At 34.9% G+C, this 17985-nt stretch overlaps 1 protein-coding gene across 1 annotated transcript in view; it reads right to left on the reverse strand.

Annotated features, from left to right (window-relative positions):
• The window catches only part of LOC106466609 (putative methyltransferase C9orf114), a 44550-nt gene that overhangs the window by 11940 nt on the left and 14625 nt on the right, over positions 1-17985 (reverse strand). The window contains exons 3-6 of the mRNA XM_013926902.2: positions 17408-17628; positions 15304-15374; positions 14559-14704; positions 7258-7388 (exon numbers count right to left, since the gene is read on the reverse strand). Of these exons, the coding sequence (XP_013782356.1) occupies positions 7258-7388; positions 14559-14704; positions 15304-15374; positions 17408-17628 (569 nt within the window). The remainder of the gene's footprint in view (positions 1-7257; positions 7389-14558; positions 14705-15303; positions 15375-17407; positions 17629-17985) is intronic.

Here is a 17985-nt window from a genome sequence, read left to right on the forward strand (position 1 = left end):
TATATATATATATATAATATTATTATGTTATACATTCTTCAAAATGCTGATAGTCAAACTTTACTATGGTCTTACTGTAGCCAAAAGAAATGTATCAACATTAATTTGAATACATTTGTTATTATGTGTGGTGTAAGACTGAGGGATTTTGAATTGGATGGACATTTATATTTTAGGTTTGAGGCTTAGAGTAACATACCATACTGCCCCTAATTAATGCCCCTGGGGGCATTGGAAACTGCAAAGGGGGTGCTAATTATAGTATCTGTGCAGTTCCAGATTCTATTTTTCACATGCAATTTGTTGATTTCAGTTCTAATGTGTGTGTGTGTGTGTGTTTCATTTTCTTTCTTTTTTCAAATCAAAATTACAGTAATAAAAGTGGATTATATGTTGGATTATTGTTGCTGTTACACAAGGTAAGCTTTATAAAAATACTGTGGGACCATAATTAGGAGTAATACGGTATATGTTTGGGTGTATAATTCAGAACTTTCCGGAGCTTTCGTGGCTGCTGAGAAATCTACCTGGAATACTTTCTGGCAATAGGTTGAAAAGTGTACAAAGCAAAAACTACTTATTCAACAGTCAACATATGATATTAAAATGTGATGTCCTTCAGACAAATCTTGTCTTGGATATTGTGCAATACAAATTTCACACCTTTCTAAAGTAAAAACTTACGAAAAAGAAACTAAATAAATGAAAGCAAAATGCTGTTTCAAGTAAAAAGATATGACTCTTTTTTTGTATGAGAAAAAAATTATTCTTAATAAATTATCCTAATTCTAATGCTAATAGTTAGTCCGCATCTTACTCTTAACAACAGTGTAAGAATGTGAAGATGAGGTGTTCAAAAACAACTTTTGTGTCATTAAAAAACAGATGTGTAAAGTGTTTAATAAGTCACAGAAAATTGTATTATTTTATTTTCAATATGTAACAGAGTTGGAAAATATATTCATTATATATTATACTTCTTCTCTTTTGCATCTAATATTATTTCAGTGACTCTAAATAAATGATAAAATTATAAAATAATCCACTAGATTTGCAATAGTGATCATAACACACTTATCAGTTGCTCAGCAGGCCCTTGGGGTGTTAGTCACAAAATTATAATTCAAGTACATCAGTTAAGGTTAAGGTAGTTAAGTTATGAAGCAATGTTGTTTTCTTTTTTTAGTCATTCAATTAATATCTGATTATCTACCCCCTACATCTTGTCTGGAGAATCCAAATCTTCCAGCATACCAAGTCTCTTGATTTGTGAAATGCAATCATCCTAAAGTTAACATTTTCCTAAACTGAAAATGTATTTCCAATAGATACTTACCTCCTCTCACAAAATGTTTTCTCGATTAGCACTGCCCTCTATCAGTGCAAATGTTTAGCTTGTAACTCCAACTTCTTTCTGCATATCTACATGCAAATAATCATGCAGCAACCCTCCACCAATAGAAGTGCAACACTACCCCTATCATAACAAGTGCCCTCTCTAATAATGCACCTGGTAATCACTTCAAGCTTGGTCATGATCCCGTCACCCAATACACTGGAAGTGGGGAGGATGGGTGGGAAATGTGAGAAGTCAAATATCCATCAGAAATACATTTTCAGTTTACGAAATTGTTAACTTCCAATGCAACTTACCTACACTTACAAAAAGCTAGAATCTCACACTGAACTGGGGAAGGGCTGATGAGAATATGATCCTCTTTAAAGTGCCCAAAGAAAGAACATGTGGTGTGGTAGGGAATTAAAAACAACACACCAGTGCATGATGCACCACTTCTGAGACAGTATACTCTTTACCCTTCAGGAATATGTCACCAAAACATAAAGGTTGGAAACATGGAGGGGCTCAAAAAATTTTCAGCAAGAAAAGAACCACAGGTGACAAGTGACTTAGGTGCGACAGACCATAAATGGGAGACTGAACTCAACCAGCACCTAGCAGCATCTAGAATTGGACATCAGGTCTGCAATAGGAAGAGGGTCCTCTACCTTTCACCTCAAAAATGTATACTGGAAGGGATGATGAGTTTCCATACCAAGAACCAAACTCCGCATATGCACATCTCCAACACCTGATCCATTGGAAAGCAAAATCCAGCACATGGTAGGAAGTAAGAAGAGCTCAGGAGCCATTAATCTCTGGTCCAAAACCTGACAGCATTAGGAATGTGTTCTCCAGTCCTCAGTAGCAACCCAGCCTTACACATGCAGGAATTCATGGATCTCATCCAGCTTCAAACCAATACCAGATCTATTGGGAACCGAAATCTAGTAGTCAGTAAGGAAGAGGGATCACAATCTGGGATTGCATCTCCAATCCAAAACCTGGCAGTGTTGGGAATTTATTGTCCAGTTCAATATAGGAGGAGAGTACCAGCCAAACACATGTGAGGACTTATGTGGTTGGACCATCTCCAACCAACACCTGATCCACAAGGAAGGAGGAATGCCTCAACCAGAGGGGCAAACTCCAATATATGTGGAGTGCTACAACTAACACTTGGCAGCAACTGGAATTATACATCAGGTCCACGGTATGTATGGCATCACACCATCAAGGCCAGCACAATGCTACCACCCTGCTCTCAAACTGAGTGGTATTATGCACCCTCAGAAGGACAGGCCTCCATGGCCCACACACTCAGCAGCTAGGAACTGGTAAGTGGCAAGTACTCCCATACTCCAATACTCTACTGGAAGAAGGTGTGGGGGGTGGATGCATTGGACAATCTGGAGGAATGCAGCCCTGGAGACAGTGCAATGGGTAACTGCAATACCCTATTTAAAAAAGCAGGGCTACTACACTGGTGATCAACCAACACTTGGTGACATTTGGAATTGTACATCAGGTCCACGGTAGGAAGAACCTCAACATTATAGTCATCTAACACAAGACAGACATTATGGATTTGAGACTAAGTATACATGGTTAGGCATGGCTCACCACAGAGCAGGATCTATAACTGGTGAGCAAGAGGCCCCTGTACAAGAAAAGAAACTAAGTACTTACCAGTCACAAAGAAACAGAGGTGTGCTGAATAGCAACTGGAGGTAAGCGGAAACCCACAGAGCTTGAAATGGCCAAGTGATATAGGTAGTGAGATGTAAACATATGCAGGGTAGTCCACATACCTGTGCTGATGACGTCCTTCAAAGGAAGATAGAAATGGGCAACCAGGGACATGGTCAAGTAATAGGTCTGATCGGGCAAAAACACAAAAAAGGTAACAAAAATCCAGAGAAAGGGAAGAATACACCAAGCAAAGAACTAGAAAGATCCAACCCATAAGAATAACGGGAGAAAGGTCACATGAAACAGTAGGATTCCAATGAATAAACAATTGGACATGGGAACCACAGAAGGGAGCAGTGCTTGTCATATACCATCTAAGGGCCCTGACTGGGCAAAGGAGGCAACCAGGATCTTAGCTTTCAAAGTTGGTGATGGAGGGAAGGAAAAGCAAAAAGGGTAACATCAATTGCAAAAACATCGGAAAGATAGGGACCACACATCAACAAAAATGGAAACAAGGACTTCCATGAAAGGTGACATAGTGAGCAAGAAGACAAAGGTTCAAATGAAGAACAAATAAGAGTGTGAAGGACAAGGGAGGACAAGCAATGAAGAAAGAATGAAACAACAAAGATTGGACAGAAGAGTGGAACCCACAAGCAAATTTGGTAAACCAAAAGGTGGAAGACAAAGCTGCCATGTAACCTGCAACAGAGGAAATCGATAGGTCCCTGTCATAAAGCCAAGTGAAAAACGATGACAAGTGATGAATGATAGGTCGAGATGGATGGTAACCCCAATGTATAAACCAAGAGTGGTAGTAACCTACTTACTCTGCTAAATCACCAATGATGATGGTCAAACTGGATAGGAAATCAAGGAGGCAAATTGCCTGGAAAGTCCAGGCAGTCAGGCGAGGGACTGGACAAAAGCCTAGAATGAAGATAGAGTGTGGGTAGAGAAGGATGACACATGCCAGAGCGATGTTGGTGAAGGAGCATGGAAGACAAAGTGAGAGGAATGAGTGATGATACCAACAGCTGTCATAGAAGTGGAAACCACATCCGAGTTGGCCTATACAGTATCTCCAACAGAACTTGACAAGGAGTGGTCAGAATTATCCAAAGGACATAAGAAAGAAGCTGAATAGGAGGATAGTCATATAGGTAACAATTGAACCAATTCTGGCAAAGAGCATCCATTGCATCTGCCTGCAGATGTGTAACAGGTGACCAAAAATGTAAAAATGTCGAAATTGTGTGTTGAGAGGAGGTGCAAATGTTTCCAAATCAGGGTCACTCCAATGAGCAAACAATTCCCCAAAAACAATAGGATCCAAAGACCACTCTGTCAGTAGAATACTGTCTGGTCAGGATAACCAATCAATAACAAGATTCAGGGCTCCCAGAATAGGACACACTAGCATAGTAAATTGATGGCTGTGGGCTAAATAAAGAAGACCTAAAGTTCAAAAACAAAGGTTCCTCAACTGAGTGCTTCCTTTACCTGGTGCTATAGGACACCACCATCAAAGTTTCCAAGGGAATCATCACCACCTGTCTCTGAAGAGACAGAAGGAATTGAAGGACAACTCGCTGAACAGGAAGAAACTCCAAGATATTGATATGGAAAGTGGATTTGATAGGAATCCACCATTCAGAAACCTCCTGACAGACGAGATACACTCCCCAACTGGAAAGAGAAGCATCTGTAAAAAGGTGACAATCTGGATGAAGTAGAGGAAAAGGAACCCCTTTGGTAGTATTGGTCCAATCCAGCCACCAGGCAAAGTCTGTCAGTAATAGAGATGGAAGGGTAAGAGGAGAATCCAAGAGATCCTCAACAAAGCTCCATGGTCAATTAAAGCCCCATGAAGGTGGCACCAGTGGGTCCAACAAAAAAGAATGGAGTCTTCAAATGTTAGGTCAACACAATCTTTATAACACAAAAGTAAACAAAACATAGATCAAAACAGTTTTAATCAAGCAAAAATACATAAAAGTTAGGTCAACACAATCTTTATAACACAAAACAAAACATATCAAAACAGCTTTAATCATGCAATAATACACAAAAGTTAGATCAAAACAATCTTTACAACACAAAAGTAGATAAAACAAAGATCAAAACAGCTTTAATCATGCAATAATACACAAAAGTTAGGTCAAAACAATCTTTATAACACAAAAGTAGGCAAAACAAAGATCAAAACAGCTTTAATCACACAATAATACACAAATGTTAGATCAAAACAATCTTTATAACACAAAAGTAGACAAAACATAGATCAAAACAATCTTTATAACACAAAAGTAGACAAAACATAGATCAAAACAGCTTTAATCAAGCAAAGATACACAAAAGTTACATCAACACAATCTTTATAACACAAAAGTAAACAAAACATATATCAAAACAGCTTTAATCACGCAACAATACACACAAAAGATAGGTCAAAAAATTTTTATAACACAAAAGCAGACAAAACATAGATCAAAACAGCATTAATCATGCAATAATACATACAAAAGTTAGGTCAAAACAATCTTTATAACACAAATTTTAATCACATTTGTCAAACTAATGTTTTCATTTTATAAAAAAATTAAAACATGAAAGGAAACAAATGTGAAACATGAAAAACAAATAACATTTAAAATGAAATTAGACTCAACAATAAAAAGGTACAAAAAATTAAGTTTTTCAATATTTGACAAAGCAAGTGTCAATCAGATCACAACTATAAGAAATTGAAACAAAAGCTCAAATTAATGCAACTAAGTACATGTATAAAAAATGATGTTGCATAGAAATAATAGAATTTCCAGTAATGGATATTACCTGAATTCTTTAAGTATGATGTAACAAAAAGTACTTTCTTCTCAAGTAAATAATCTATAGTATTAAGTTCAATAGCTAATCTGTTATGTGGTTTTATGTTCTCCACAAAACTCATATAAAACACTGAAGCTTTACAAATTCCAGTAATAATTTGCATTAAAGGATTTTATTAAACATACATTTGTAAATATAATTCCAGTATGAAGTAAAAATCATAGCAAACTATACATCACAAGCAAAAGTACCCATCCCCAATGAAGGAAAAAGTTTAAGTTAATCTATCAATTTGAATTATTTCATGGACTTTAAAAACATTAATTGTGTTGGAATTTCAGTCGTACTCAGAGCTACTTATACTGCCCACCACAAAAAAGTAATTGTTGAGCATTTCAGTCATGCTGAGAGCCACTCAACGGTAACATACGGTAAATCTACATTTTTATTCTTTAAGTTACGACACATTTTGAAATGTGAATGATAGTGTGATTAATTCCTGACAGTTTAGTGTAGAACATCCTGCTTGCAAAATAAAACTTGGCATCAACATTATTCATGTTTGTTCTCCTGTCATTTCAAAAGAATCCATGCTTTGCCTGCATGCACAGCTTTTCAAACATGATACAGATGAACACTCGAACAGACACCATGGTTCGCAATATATATAAGATTTATAAATATTTATATACAGTATATTAGCTTAATAATTAAATGTTTTCATTTATTAAATCATTTAATAACTCACAACCAATTCAACAACTATTACTCAACCAATTACATTGATGATGTTATTCCTATACATATATGCTTCCAATCCATGACCATGGAATGTACTTTACAGAAGTCATAATGATAGCTAGCTAAATCTGTATAAGTGGTACAATGTTAACCTATCAAATTAATCATATTTTTAAATCTATGTAGGCAGTACTAAATAATTGATTTAATCAACATAAATATCAATTATAAAAACAAATAGGACATAATGTAAAAAAAAACACATTAAGCAATATTATGTTCATTACAATTGGGACTTGTCAAATCAAACTGACACAATAGGCCTAAAGTTCAGGTTTCTTAATTCATTAAGCAAGTTATTGTGACTTTAGATAGACCTCAGACAGACACTATTCACTTTAAACTAATTTTGTTAACTCAGATCAATTCACAGCAGTTACTAAATTCTCTCTGAATGCACTAGTTCGCATATTTGTAATATACCTGGTTAAGTTTACAAGTAAAGGCTTGAAGGATAAAAAAAAGCTGGGTAAATCACAAAAAATATGAAACCCTTACACCTTCAACAGGTGGACCTGTCTTCTATTTACACGTAAAGTGAGACTGTTTAGTACTTTTTCATGAATATGATATACATGAAAAAGACTTACTTTTTTCTGACCAACATAAACAAATGACCCTTTCCCTTCTCTGGCTGGACGGTTTACAACTATTCCCTCCCTGAATGGGCATATGTCCTTTGTTCTTAAGTGATGAGGTGAGTCAAGAGGGTTAAGAAGACCTGGCAAAAACAAACAGAATTAAAATTTATCAAAATTATCAAAGCCAATTTCTTACTTACTATTTTGTACATCTGAGAATTTAGAAATATATGCGTGTATATATATATATATTTATCAATGATAAGTTTCAGTATTTAACATATTTCTTATTGAGAAAATCAAACTATTTTTCAAATATATTTCTTTTCTTAAATAATCAAAGGGACTAGAGTAAGGCAGCCAATTAACTCTATAACTCTAGACAGCACTCCTCAAAAATTTGGTTACAATTGGAATTTTATTTCAATTAATTTACTTAAGATTTACAAAAGAAAAATAAAAGACTAATATGGTATAACATCGGATTAAAAAAAACGACAACAGCTGTATACTAGTTTGGCTAAAAGTACAGTGTGCTGCTGTATCTAAATTATACAAAATGTGGAAAAACATCACAATAACATGAACACTTAATCATTAAATGGTTGTTTCTAACAATAAAAGTGTATTTACAAATTTCCTATGCACTATGTTTGGGACTCTACATTTGTACCATCACTGATTTCACTGCTAAGCATCCACAAGTCCATGTATAAAATGTTACAGTTTCATCTTTTGTACTTATCTACCTTTTATAATTAAATATAAAGTAAAAATTGTAAAATAGTAATGATATTAAACTTCAACATACCATTTTAACTATAAACACCCAAGTACATTCATTTGATAAACCAGTTTTAAGGTTTATTTTATTGAATTGCATTAAAAAAAAACCAAAAAACTACTACATAAATTAGTTTGAAACTTGAAATCAAATTTCTACAGACTATGAAGCTTTTTCAAAATAAATTAATTTTACAGGTGATATTAGTACGAATTTGCAGCTTTGAAAATATTTCATTGTGGTATTTTTTTAAAGAAACAATTAAAATGCTTACATCTGTTGAAATTTCAAATAATGATATTTATTTCATCTTACATTCTTGTAAGACTTTCCAATAAAGGTTTTACCTTATAAGACTATAAACTTTATCTTTCTTTTAATTTAAAAAGTACAGTGCATGCATTTGCACTGTGTTGATGATCACTAGTCTTCAATAAAAATAACTTTTTTAACATACCAAAATTAATATGCAAGCCAACTTTTTTTAATTGTTAGTCAGCAAGTTGCATCTAGTGTAGATAACAATTTTTAAACTAATTTTACATGCTTTTAAAAGTTTGTTTACATATCTCTTTATTTTCCTCTGCCCATTCAAACATTTACATAAGCCATTAAAGCTTAGTACAAACACAACAGCAACAGCCTTGTTGACAAAATGAAACCTGATACTAGTATTAAACAGGTAATTAACAGCAACATCACTTATTGCTAGCAATAAACAATACTGGAAATAATTAGGAAAGGGTTAGGGGGAAAAAAGAATATAAAAGACAAGTATTATGTAAATGCCACTTCATTATCATCTGAAAAGAAACTGCACTAAAGTATTATCATAAATTGCCATACCACTATAATACCTATAACAGTACAGGCATTCATACTATGCCCAGTAGTAGTAGCAGTAGTATGATCCACACGTGGCACTCAGGAATGAAATAGTGTATGACAAAGCATGTGGAAAGCATGTTTTAACTAGTCAAGAATGCTCCATGTAAAAAACTGTGGCAATGCTCCATGTTTCAACATTAGCTAGATCAAATAGAGTTCTTAACATTGACTTTGCTACAAACACAGATGTAAATCTTGCATCAAGGACAAGATACACATTTGCACAACACAGTCTCAACAGATGTGTAGATGCGCAAAAACTGCCATTGAGAGGATAGAAACAAACCTAAAGGTTGAATTGGCATCAGACAACAAACAGTGAAATAAGTCAAGCAGGAAGCATGTGCTCTTTAGAGATGAATCTAAATTTGAATTGTTTGACAACAATAAACAACAGCAGTTTATTTAATCTAGGCAGCAGTAGGATGAGGGGTCCCAGCCGGAGGGTTCACTGCATTTTGGATGATCATCTCCAGTCCATAACCAGTGGCAGTGTTAGGTATGCTTCTTTCAGTCTGCAGTGCGAGGAAGTTTCACACCATCTACATCGACAGAACATCACCATCCTACTCTGAACTGAATGGGATAGAGCACACACAGGAGGATACACCATGGTCCAACATCCCAACAGCTAGGCACTGTTAAGTGGCAAGAACTCCTATATTCCTCTTGAAGGGGGTGGAGAAAAGGCAGTGGGGAGTCCAGAGGAACACAACACTGGAGAAAATGCAATGGGTGACCACAAAATCCTATTTTTAAAAGCAGGAACGGAGGAATGGCCAGCTATCCCGACACTGTTTTACTCATGATAGTCCACGACTTGGTAAAGTCTGGGATGGAAATATCTACGATGCAATATACCTGGACAGGCATCATTTGCCACAAGTGGGATCCAACATGCAAAATTGGGCAACTGTAAGGATATAAAGAAGTCTAAAAACACTTACCCACTCCCAGTTGAACTGGGGTGTGGAGGGTGGCAATAGGCAGTATTCAGTATCCCAATGAGGAGATGGTCACATTATAATGTTAATGATAGATGAAGGTGTGCACCCTGGTCCACATGCCAGCCTGAATGATTTCCCCCAAAAGGGCAATGAAAATGGGCAACCAAGGAGAGAGTGGAGTACTAGCTCTGATGCAAGAATATCTGAAAAAAGACACTGGGAAGTGGGAGACAAGGAAGAATAAGCCAACCCCAAATGATGGCAAATCCAATCCATAAGGGTTATAGTAGAAATATCTCGGGTAGAGGATGGTTTCCAATGAAGTGAAGGTAGGAATGGGAATCACAGAAGGAAGCCAGGCAGGCATTGTAGCACCAGAGAGCACGAATAGGACAGAGAAGCCGACCCAGATTGGAGTGGGAATATAAATGGGAAATAGTTGTGAATGTGACATCATCTTTTGGAGCTGCCAACCTTCCGATAAAAACTGCAATCTGTCCAGATACAAGAGAACACAGTTGTGGTGATAATGGGTATGGGAAACATCAAGGGCAAAAAACATAGAACCAAAGACAACCAGAGGCAAAAAGAAGCAAAAATAGGACTTCAAAAACAAGTGGTATATTAAACAAGTAGCCAAGAGTTCAAAAAGGAGTTTGGGTAAGGGTCTGGAGAACTACTTTAATGGCTCAAATTGGAAAGATCATAGAACTAGGTGGATGAAAGAGATGAAAGGAGTGAAACAAGAGGAAAATACTCTACAGGAAAGAGAAAAAAATAGTAGGTATAAGATAAGGCTGCCAGAAAACCAGCAATGGTAGCCACTGATGAACCATTGTAAAACACTTAGAGAAAAATGTCTGAGACATGCGGAACACTAGGGCAGGAAGGGAGGTAGGTAACAATGGTGTAGAGACTAACAGTGAAAATCACACCATGTACACTGATATACTAATAAAGATGAAGGATGGTCTGAATGGGAAAGAAGGTTGAGCAGGCTATAAAAGTGTTATGAGAAAGAATAGAAACAGACAGACATAAAAGTAGAGGATTAACCAATCCTGACTGAATCCTTACTGCCAAAGCCAAAGGATGTGGAACCAGTGACCAAGAAAAAATTAGGTTGGCATGGATTTGAGGTGGGTGGCTAATGTGTCCAGAAGTAGAGTAACCCACTTGGTGCTTAACTATCAAAACACCTAAAGAACTAGAGGCCACTCCATGGGGAGAATCGATCTGCAACATGGTTCAGAGCACTCAGAACATGACAACATAATAGGTGTGCAAAAATTGAATGGGCCAAGAATAGGAATTCTAACAATCGAAAAAAAATCAAACACAACTGTTGAAATAGCAGAATGTATAATGATCAATTAGTCCCATATTAAAAGTTGGAAATGATCCAGCTTGACAAACTGTAAAAAACTGTACAACATTGATGTGCAGAGTTAAATTGACCAAAGAGTCATGATTTCCAAGGAATGCAGAAACACTCCCCAACCCTGAAAGAGAAGCATCTGTAAAGAGATGCAATCCAGGATGAAAAGGTGGAAGACAAACACCCACAATGGTGCTGACCCTGTTTGAGCCACCAAGCTAAATCAATGTGTAATGAGGAAGGGAGAAGGATAAATGAGGCCAAGGGACCCTGAGCAAAATTACCTGTATTGTGCAAACCCACTAAAAGGCATGCAAGAGAGAGAACAACCCCAGAGAATTAGGGCTTTCATGAAAGCCCAAGTCCCCAAAAGAGAAAGAACTTCATATGTAGTAAGAGGAGAAAAGGATTGAGATTTAAGAACTAAAGAAGAGAAGGTTGTGCCCAACTGAGAGAGGAGTGGAAGAACCCTCTCAAGTGGATAATGTAGCATCCTTGAAAAGAACAGTCTGAAATTTTTCAAGACACGCTGGCAAAAAAACTGGATCAGATCCAAGTGATGAGAAATCTGACAAAGTGAAGGCTGTAGAAGACAAGAGAACAAAGAGGAAAGAGACAAGTGTTGACAAGCAGCCCTCACCCTGGACTCCAATGAGGCAAGAAAATCTCCAAAAACCACCTGACATTAAAATGGAGCCATTAAGAAGAACCCAGAAATAAGATGTGGGTATGTGTACATCAACTAAAAGTGCATGCCTGCCCAGGATGTCCCAACAACGAAGGAGCCAAAGATGTAGGGAAAGGATCAAGGAAAACTAGTGCATCAACATGGAAGGCATGAGGAAGTGAGTATCCTCCAAAAACCATTCAGGGGAGCAGTGGATAGTCATGAATGCAAGATGGACAGAGGATAGATAATGCAGGAGGTTGGTCAGGATCAGAATGGAAAGAAAAACACCAGGGTCTGAGATTCTACAAACAGAAATTCCAAATGATGGTACAATAATGCATAAGTACCTGATGGACGAGGCATACTAACTTAATCTACTTAATCAAAGGAAAGAGCAAAATTCAGGAGGGAATGAGAGGAAACAATAGACACAAAGAATATAGACAAAAGGTAACATACTTGAGACACCATGTCTAGGAAGGCCAAAAACTGTGTGGGAGCTTCCACAGTATGAATTCAGGATGGCATGGTGAAGGAAGGAAGAAGGAAACAAGTTAACCAAATCGATATTCCCTGTACAGGCTCCCCATAAATAGGAAAATCTGGTCTGTGATCAGGAGACAAAGCAACTCAAGACTTCCTAAAAGCTAAGACCTCCTCAGCAGACATCACGAGGCCCAAATCCTAAGAAACTGCAGGCTGAGGTGCAGTAGCACTATTAACGATACTATTAAAATTCAACTGAGAGTGGATGATGAAATATCAACCTACAGTATCTAGTTCTACTGTAGAAACAAAAAAAAATTCAAGTAAAACTAGAAACAACTAAGAAAGTCGTTTACCAAATCAAAAGAGAAGATTGGGTTCTTCAAAATAGAAGGAGCTAGTTGCACCAGGAGGGTGTATTGCACTCCTGTTGTTGGAGGGTTGTTGCATGCTTATTTGCATGCTACAACAGAGCTGTACCACATTAAACAAGTGGGGTAGGTGGGAGTATCAATGCTAGTAGAGTGAAAAATGTGTGCATACTGAGGGCTGCATTGAATGAAAAAAGCTACTGTGTGAGAAGTTGTAAGGTATCATATCGGAATGACAATTTGCACCAGCAGCTCAAAGTGTCATCCTAAAACTTCTATCATTGATGTTTTCCACAGAAATCTCCAATCAATTACAGTATCTTGTGCCTTGTTTATTTCTATTACAAGAACTGCATGTATTTGAACAGTTTATATGCTTATCTATGTTTTTCAAATACAAATATATATCACATTTATTTATTTTTAATGTTTGTTTGTTTTGAATTTCGTGCAAAGCTACACGAGGGAAGGCAGCTAGTCATCACTACCCACCACCAACTCTTGGGCTAATCTATTTCCAACAAATAACAAATATATAGTGGTATTGACCATCACATTATACCACTCCCATGGCTGAAAGGGCTAACATGTTTGTTGGGACAGAGATTCAAACCCATGACCCTCAGATTGCGAGTCGAGCGCCCTAACCACATGGCCTTACTGGGCCTTATTTTTAATACTGTTCTATAAAGGTCAGAATATGTAATTTAACACACAGAAAGCTTTTTTTGCAAAAAACATCAGAGTGAGCTAGAAAAAAACTTTATGTTTGTCAGGAGGTTTATGAAAATTATGTCAAACAACTTATGGGCAATAAGGTAATTATTAAATATAGAAAATTAACAACTATATTTGTATGTAAAATTAAGTGAACAATACTCTTTTAACACTATCATTAAGTGCATGACTAACTACCAATGCAACTGAACAAACAATGATTCTCTGTGATTCTGAAAACACAGTTTTTGTAGTTTGTATAGCTCACAGCTACATTGTATATTCTGTTCATTCATAATTTTACCTCTTTTTTGCTCATAATTACTAAAGCTGGTCATTCATCAGTTAATGAATAACAAATTACTGGTCTTACTTCAAAAAAAGAAACTTTTAAACCTATTTACAAATGTGGTACTGGCTGATAGTGACATAACTATTACGGTACTGGCTGATAGTGACATAACTATTACGGTACTGGCTGATAGTGACATAACTGTTACGGTATAAGCTGATAGTGACATAACTCTTACATTATTCTGAGTAAAAGAAAGGAAGAAAGAAGATTTGAACTGCAAGAAAAGTTTATTTTTTCTTCAACAAACCTAATAAGTTTTTTTTTATTGAAATGATTACTAGCACCAAACTTAGGAAGTATTTGAATTATGAATTCAAATATTTGTCTTTAAAGGATTAGTCATTCTTAGTAAATAGAGTAGTACATGTTTACAATTTGTGCACTTATTCTAACCACATTTCTTAGAAGGAATGCATACAGTTTGGGCACACAAATGTAATAACCTTCTTGCTCATGCACAATAAGCTAAGTTTATTAAATGCCAGCTCCACAAACCCCCACACTTAACTCAAAACTTATTTTATTAATGCACAAACTGGCATGTTAAAATATTTTAGTTAAACGCTGGATATATCTACAAATATTAGCTTTGGATACAGTGGCAGAGAACATGATCTAATGTAACTATAAGAGCCCAAACTTTCATGCTATTTCTACTCAGGATACATTTCAAGTGCCAGATCCTTCTACTCTCCTTGAGATACAATTTCTTACCTGCAAATTGTAAGTCAGGATGAAGAGGAAAAATGTGTTTTCTCAAGTACTGAGGGCATTCAAGATATTGCAATATCCTTGCCATCTGTAAATTGGCTTGGCCCTTTTTCTTCACACCTGTGAATTCACCCTCTGTGCTCACCTCCCTGAATATTGAGAACAAATATTGAAATATTATGATATAATTTTCCCAAAACTAAAATTATATTGAATAAATAAGTAACTTTCTAATACATGATATCAGTTTATTGATTTAAACATTACATAAGTCTTCCATTTTGCAGTTAGCCTTCTTTGAAAAGCCATTATTCTTATTATTCATGTGTTGCATTAATTTCATATTTTAAAAGTGCCAGTTTTGTCAACTTTTTACTAAACTTTTCTATTCCTTGTATAAACTAATGATAATCTTATAAAAAAAACATCAAATTCCACAGGTAGAATATTCTTATCATAAGAAATGATTCATATGATATTTGTAATTTTAAAAGCAAAAATAATTTTACATTTCAACAAAAGATCAGCAGATAAAGGTAAATATCTTCTCATCGTTTCATTACAAAATGAAAATATTTTATTAAAACTCAGTAATACACAAAGCTTATTACATATATCAAATAATTTATTACTTCAACAAAAACTTGTGATCTATAATTTTTTTATTTATACAATTCATCATCAGTTTATGTGTAAATAAATTAAGTACATGTAGAATTCAATATGAGAGTACAAGTAACTAGCCTACATTTTTTCCATTCCTATTTCATCAAATATTATTACTTCATCAACATTGAAGATTGTTGCGGCTCGAGCAATCTAAGGAAAGATAAAATACATGGAAATATAATCATAAGGGGTTCAGAGTTTAAAATAATTATGAAAGATTCTCATTCTTAAGGAACTCTTGTTTAAGCACAAACATTTTAAGTGTAACATGCCATTCACATATAAATTATTCAGCAATGATCAGTGTGTACACGTTTTCAGATTACATATTGTTTTTAATTTAAGAAAAATTAATAAAATTGTTTTAAAATTTCAACATTATATTAGGAAGTTCTGTTGAATTTGTATATTCTTTATTCAACAGAACTTCCTAATATAATGTTGAAATTTTAAAACATATCTGCACATTGACAACAAAACATAATGAAAGTAAAACAATATAAATAAATTAGCTCCTCAGAAAAATTGGTAAGCGTCTAAAACACAAACCTGCATTCAATGTAATAAATATAAACACGGACTTATCTCTTCTTTGATAGTCTGCAGCAACTGGAAATGAAAGTCATGTATCAATAAGTGCAAATTGTGTTTAGGAAACACTTATGACCCATGACCTTCATATGTCAATCAGATGTAAAACTTTTTAAGTGGTAACTGTTGTACAAGTTTGATCAAAATCCATCCATCAAACTTTCAGATATCCTGTCTACAAGACTGGAGCTGATGGAAGTGCAGATGAATGGACATGATAAATCAGTATGTCCCACTCTGCTTTGCATGTGTTATCTAAAATCTAGGCTAGACAACTTTATACTTAATATTTTACTTGTTCTGAAAAATGTTCATAGTTGTTTAAATATAGAGGTGTTACTTAAAAGCAAACATAATAAAGGAATTGCAAGGCCATGTACATCATTTCTAGGGTTATTTAATGCTTTAATAACACTAAGTTGCAGTTGCAAGTTCACAACCTACTAAAGTGAGTTGGTTCATTGTAAGTTTAAATGTGAATAACTTATAACATCTAAGCATGAAAAGATAGTTTTTGTTTTTTTTTATACTGGAATTTTTCAACCATTTAGCATTAGCTTTTAAATTGTTTCAGAGCATTAATATTTGATGCCTAACAAACAAAATTCCTACTGAAAATGAGCATTTTCAACATTACTGGATGTGTAGAAAACATTTATATTTCTAAATCAGTTTTAAGTGTTTTATTATTTTGCTTTCACCTACTACAATATGATCCACATATGAAGATATTGCTTAAATAAAACTTAAGTTTATTTCTGCTTCGAGCCATGGCTAAAAGGCCAGACAATGAGCACACTTCAGGAGCAAAAATGTATACATCCAAAAGCATTCTTTCCTCATTTACAGTATCAAGGAAATTTAGTACAAATCTTTTTTTAATTATATTAATTAATTCACATTTACTAAGAATATCCATAAACTATACAGTTCTACACATTTAATGTAAACCTTCATTAAGACATGCAGCCACAGATCTAATCAAGTGACTGTACTTAGTAGTCTCCATCCTCAAGCTCTTGATGCTTTTCTATGTAAAGATCAATTAACTTAAAGGACATTAAATAACAAAGATATGAAACTCAAGATGTTTCCCATCATTCTACAAATGAATAACAGTATTTCTTCAGTCTTGTACCTTTAATTATATAGATTCAGTCTACTATATTCAGCTTCTAAATCTGTTAGGTATCATAAATTTTACATGAAACTCCTGCTGCTGGAGTTGAAATATTTCTCATCTTCTCATCTCCACCAAATTATCTCTTGCATAAACAATTTCAGTCATTTGAGCACCTAAGTCATGCCAGGGTAAAATAAATTCACCATTGGAACAAAAAAGCCACACAGTTTCTGATTAATTCTAAGCTTTTTTAAATGCAATAGACAAACTATGTCAATTGTGTTAAATATTTTGCATGACTGGTTTTAAATGTCAGATGACAACTTGGCTAGCATCTCAATGATTTCTTAATAATTCTATCTCAAAGGTGAGTTAATTTCTATTTATAAAACACAAGATAAAAATTATACATAAATGCATGTAATTATGCAAGTATTCAAGCACAGTAGAGACCTTTTACTTTACTTACTTGACCAGCAAGGTATGTTCTTAATTCTGGAGACTGGGCATTATCAAGAATGGATCCAGGTAGTGCAATACTAACTGTATAATCTCTGCCTACTTTCTCCTTCTCAAGATTTTCTTCTCTTTCTTTATCCTCCTTTTCTTTCATTTGCTCCTCCTTTTGCTTTAGCTTTTCTGCCTTTTGTATCATTCTTTGCTGTTTCCATTTCTTATGTAGCTCTTTCTCTAAAACATTTTATGAAAAATCATAAATTAAAAAACAATCAAAACCAAAATGAATTTAATAATAACCCAAAAACAATTTCAAAATGACCATAGTTGACATCATTTTCTGCTATGCTCATCAACTGCTCCTCCACTGAAACTAAACTTTGAAATCAAGTGCTTATCACAATGATAAAATATTTCACTGATTGATAAAAAAAATCACATAACCTAAGCCTAGTTTGCTTCTATAAAAAAATGCCTTCTACAGTAAAAACTTGTCTTATTGATTTATCAACTCTTGAAGAGTATCAAGAGTATCTTGAAGTGCTAAGATTGGTTGTTGGCTGGTTGTTTGGCATTTTTTGGCAAAAAGCA

Source organism: Limulus polyphemus, unplaced genomic scaffold, assembly GCF_000517525.1.
Source record: "Limulus polyphemus unplaced genomic scaffold, Limulus_polyphemus-2.1.2 Scaffold2318, whole genome shotgun sequence".
NCBI classification, from domain to species: domain Eukaryota; kingdom Metazoa; phylum Arthropoda; class Merostomata; order Xiphosura; family Limulidae; genus Limulus; species Limulus polyphemus.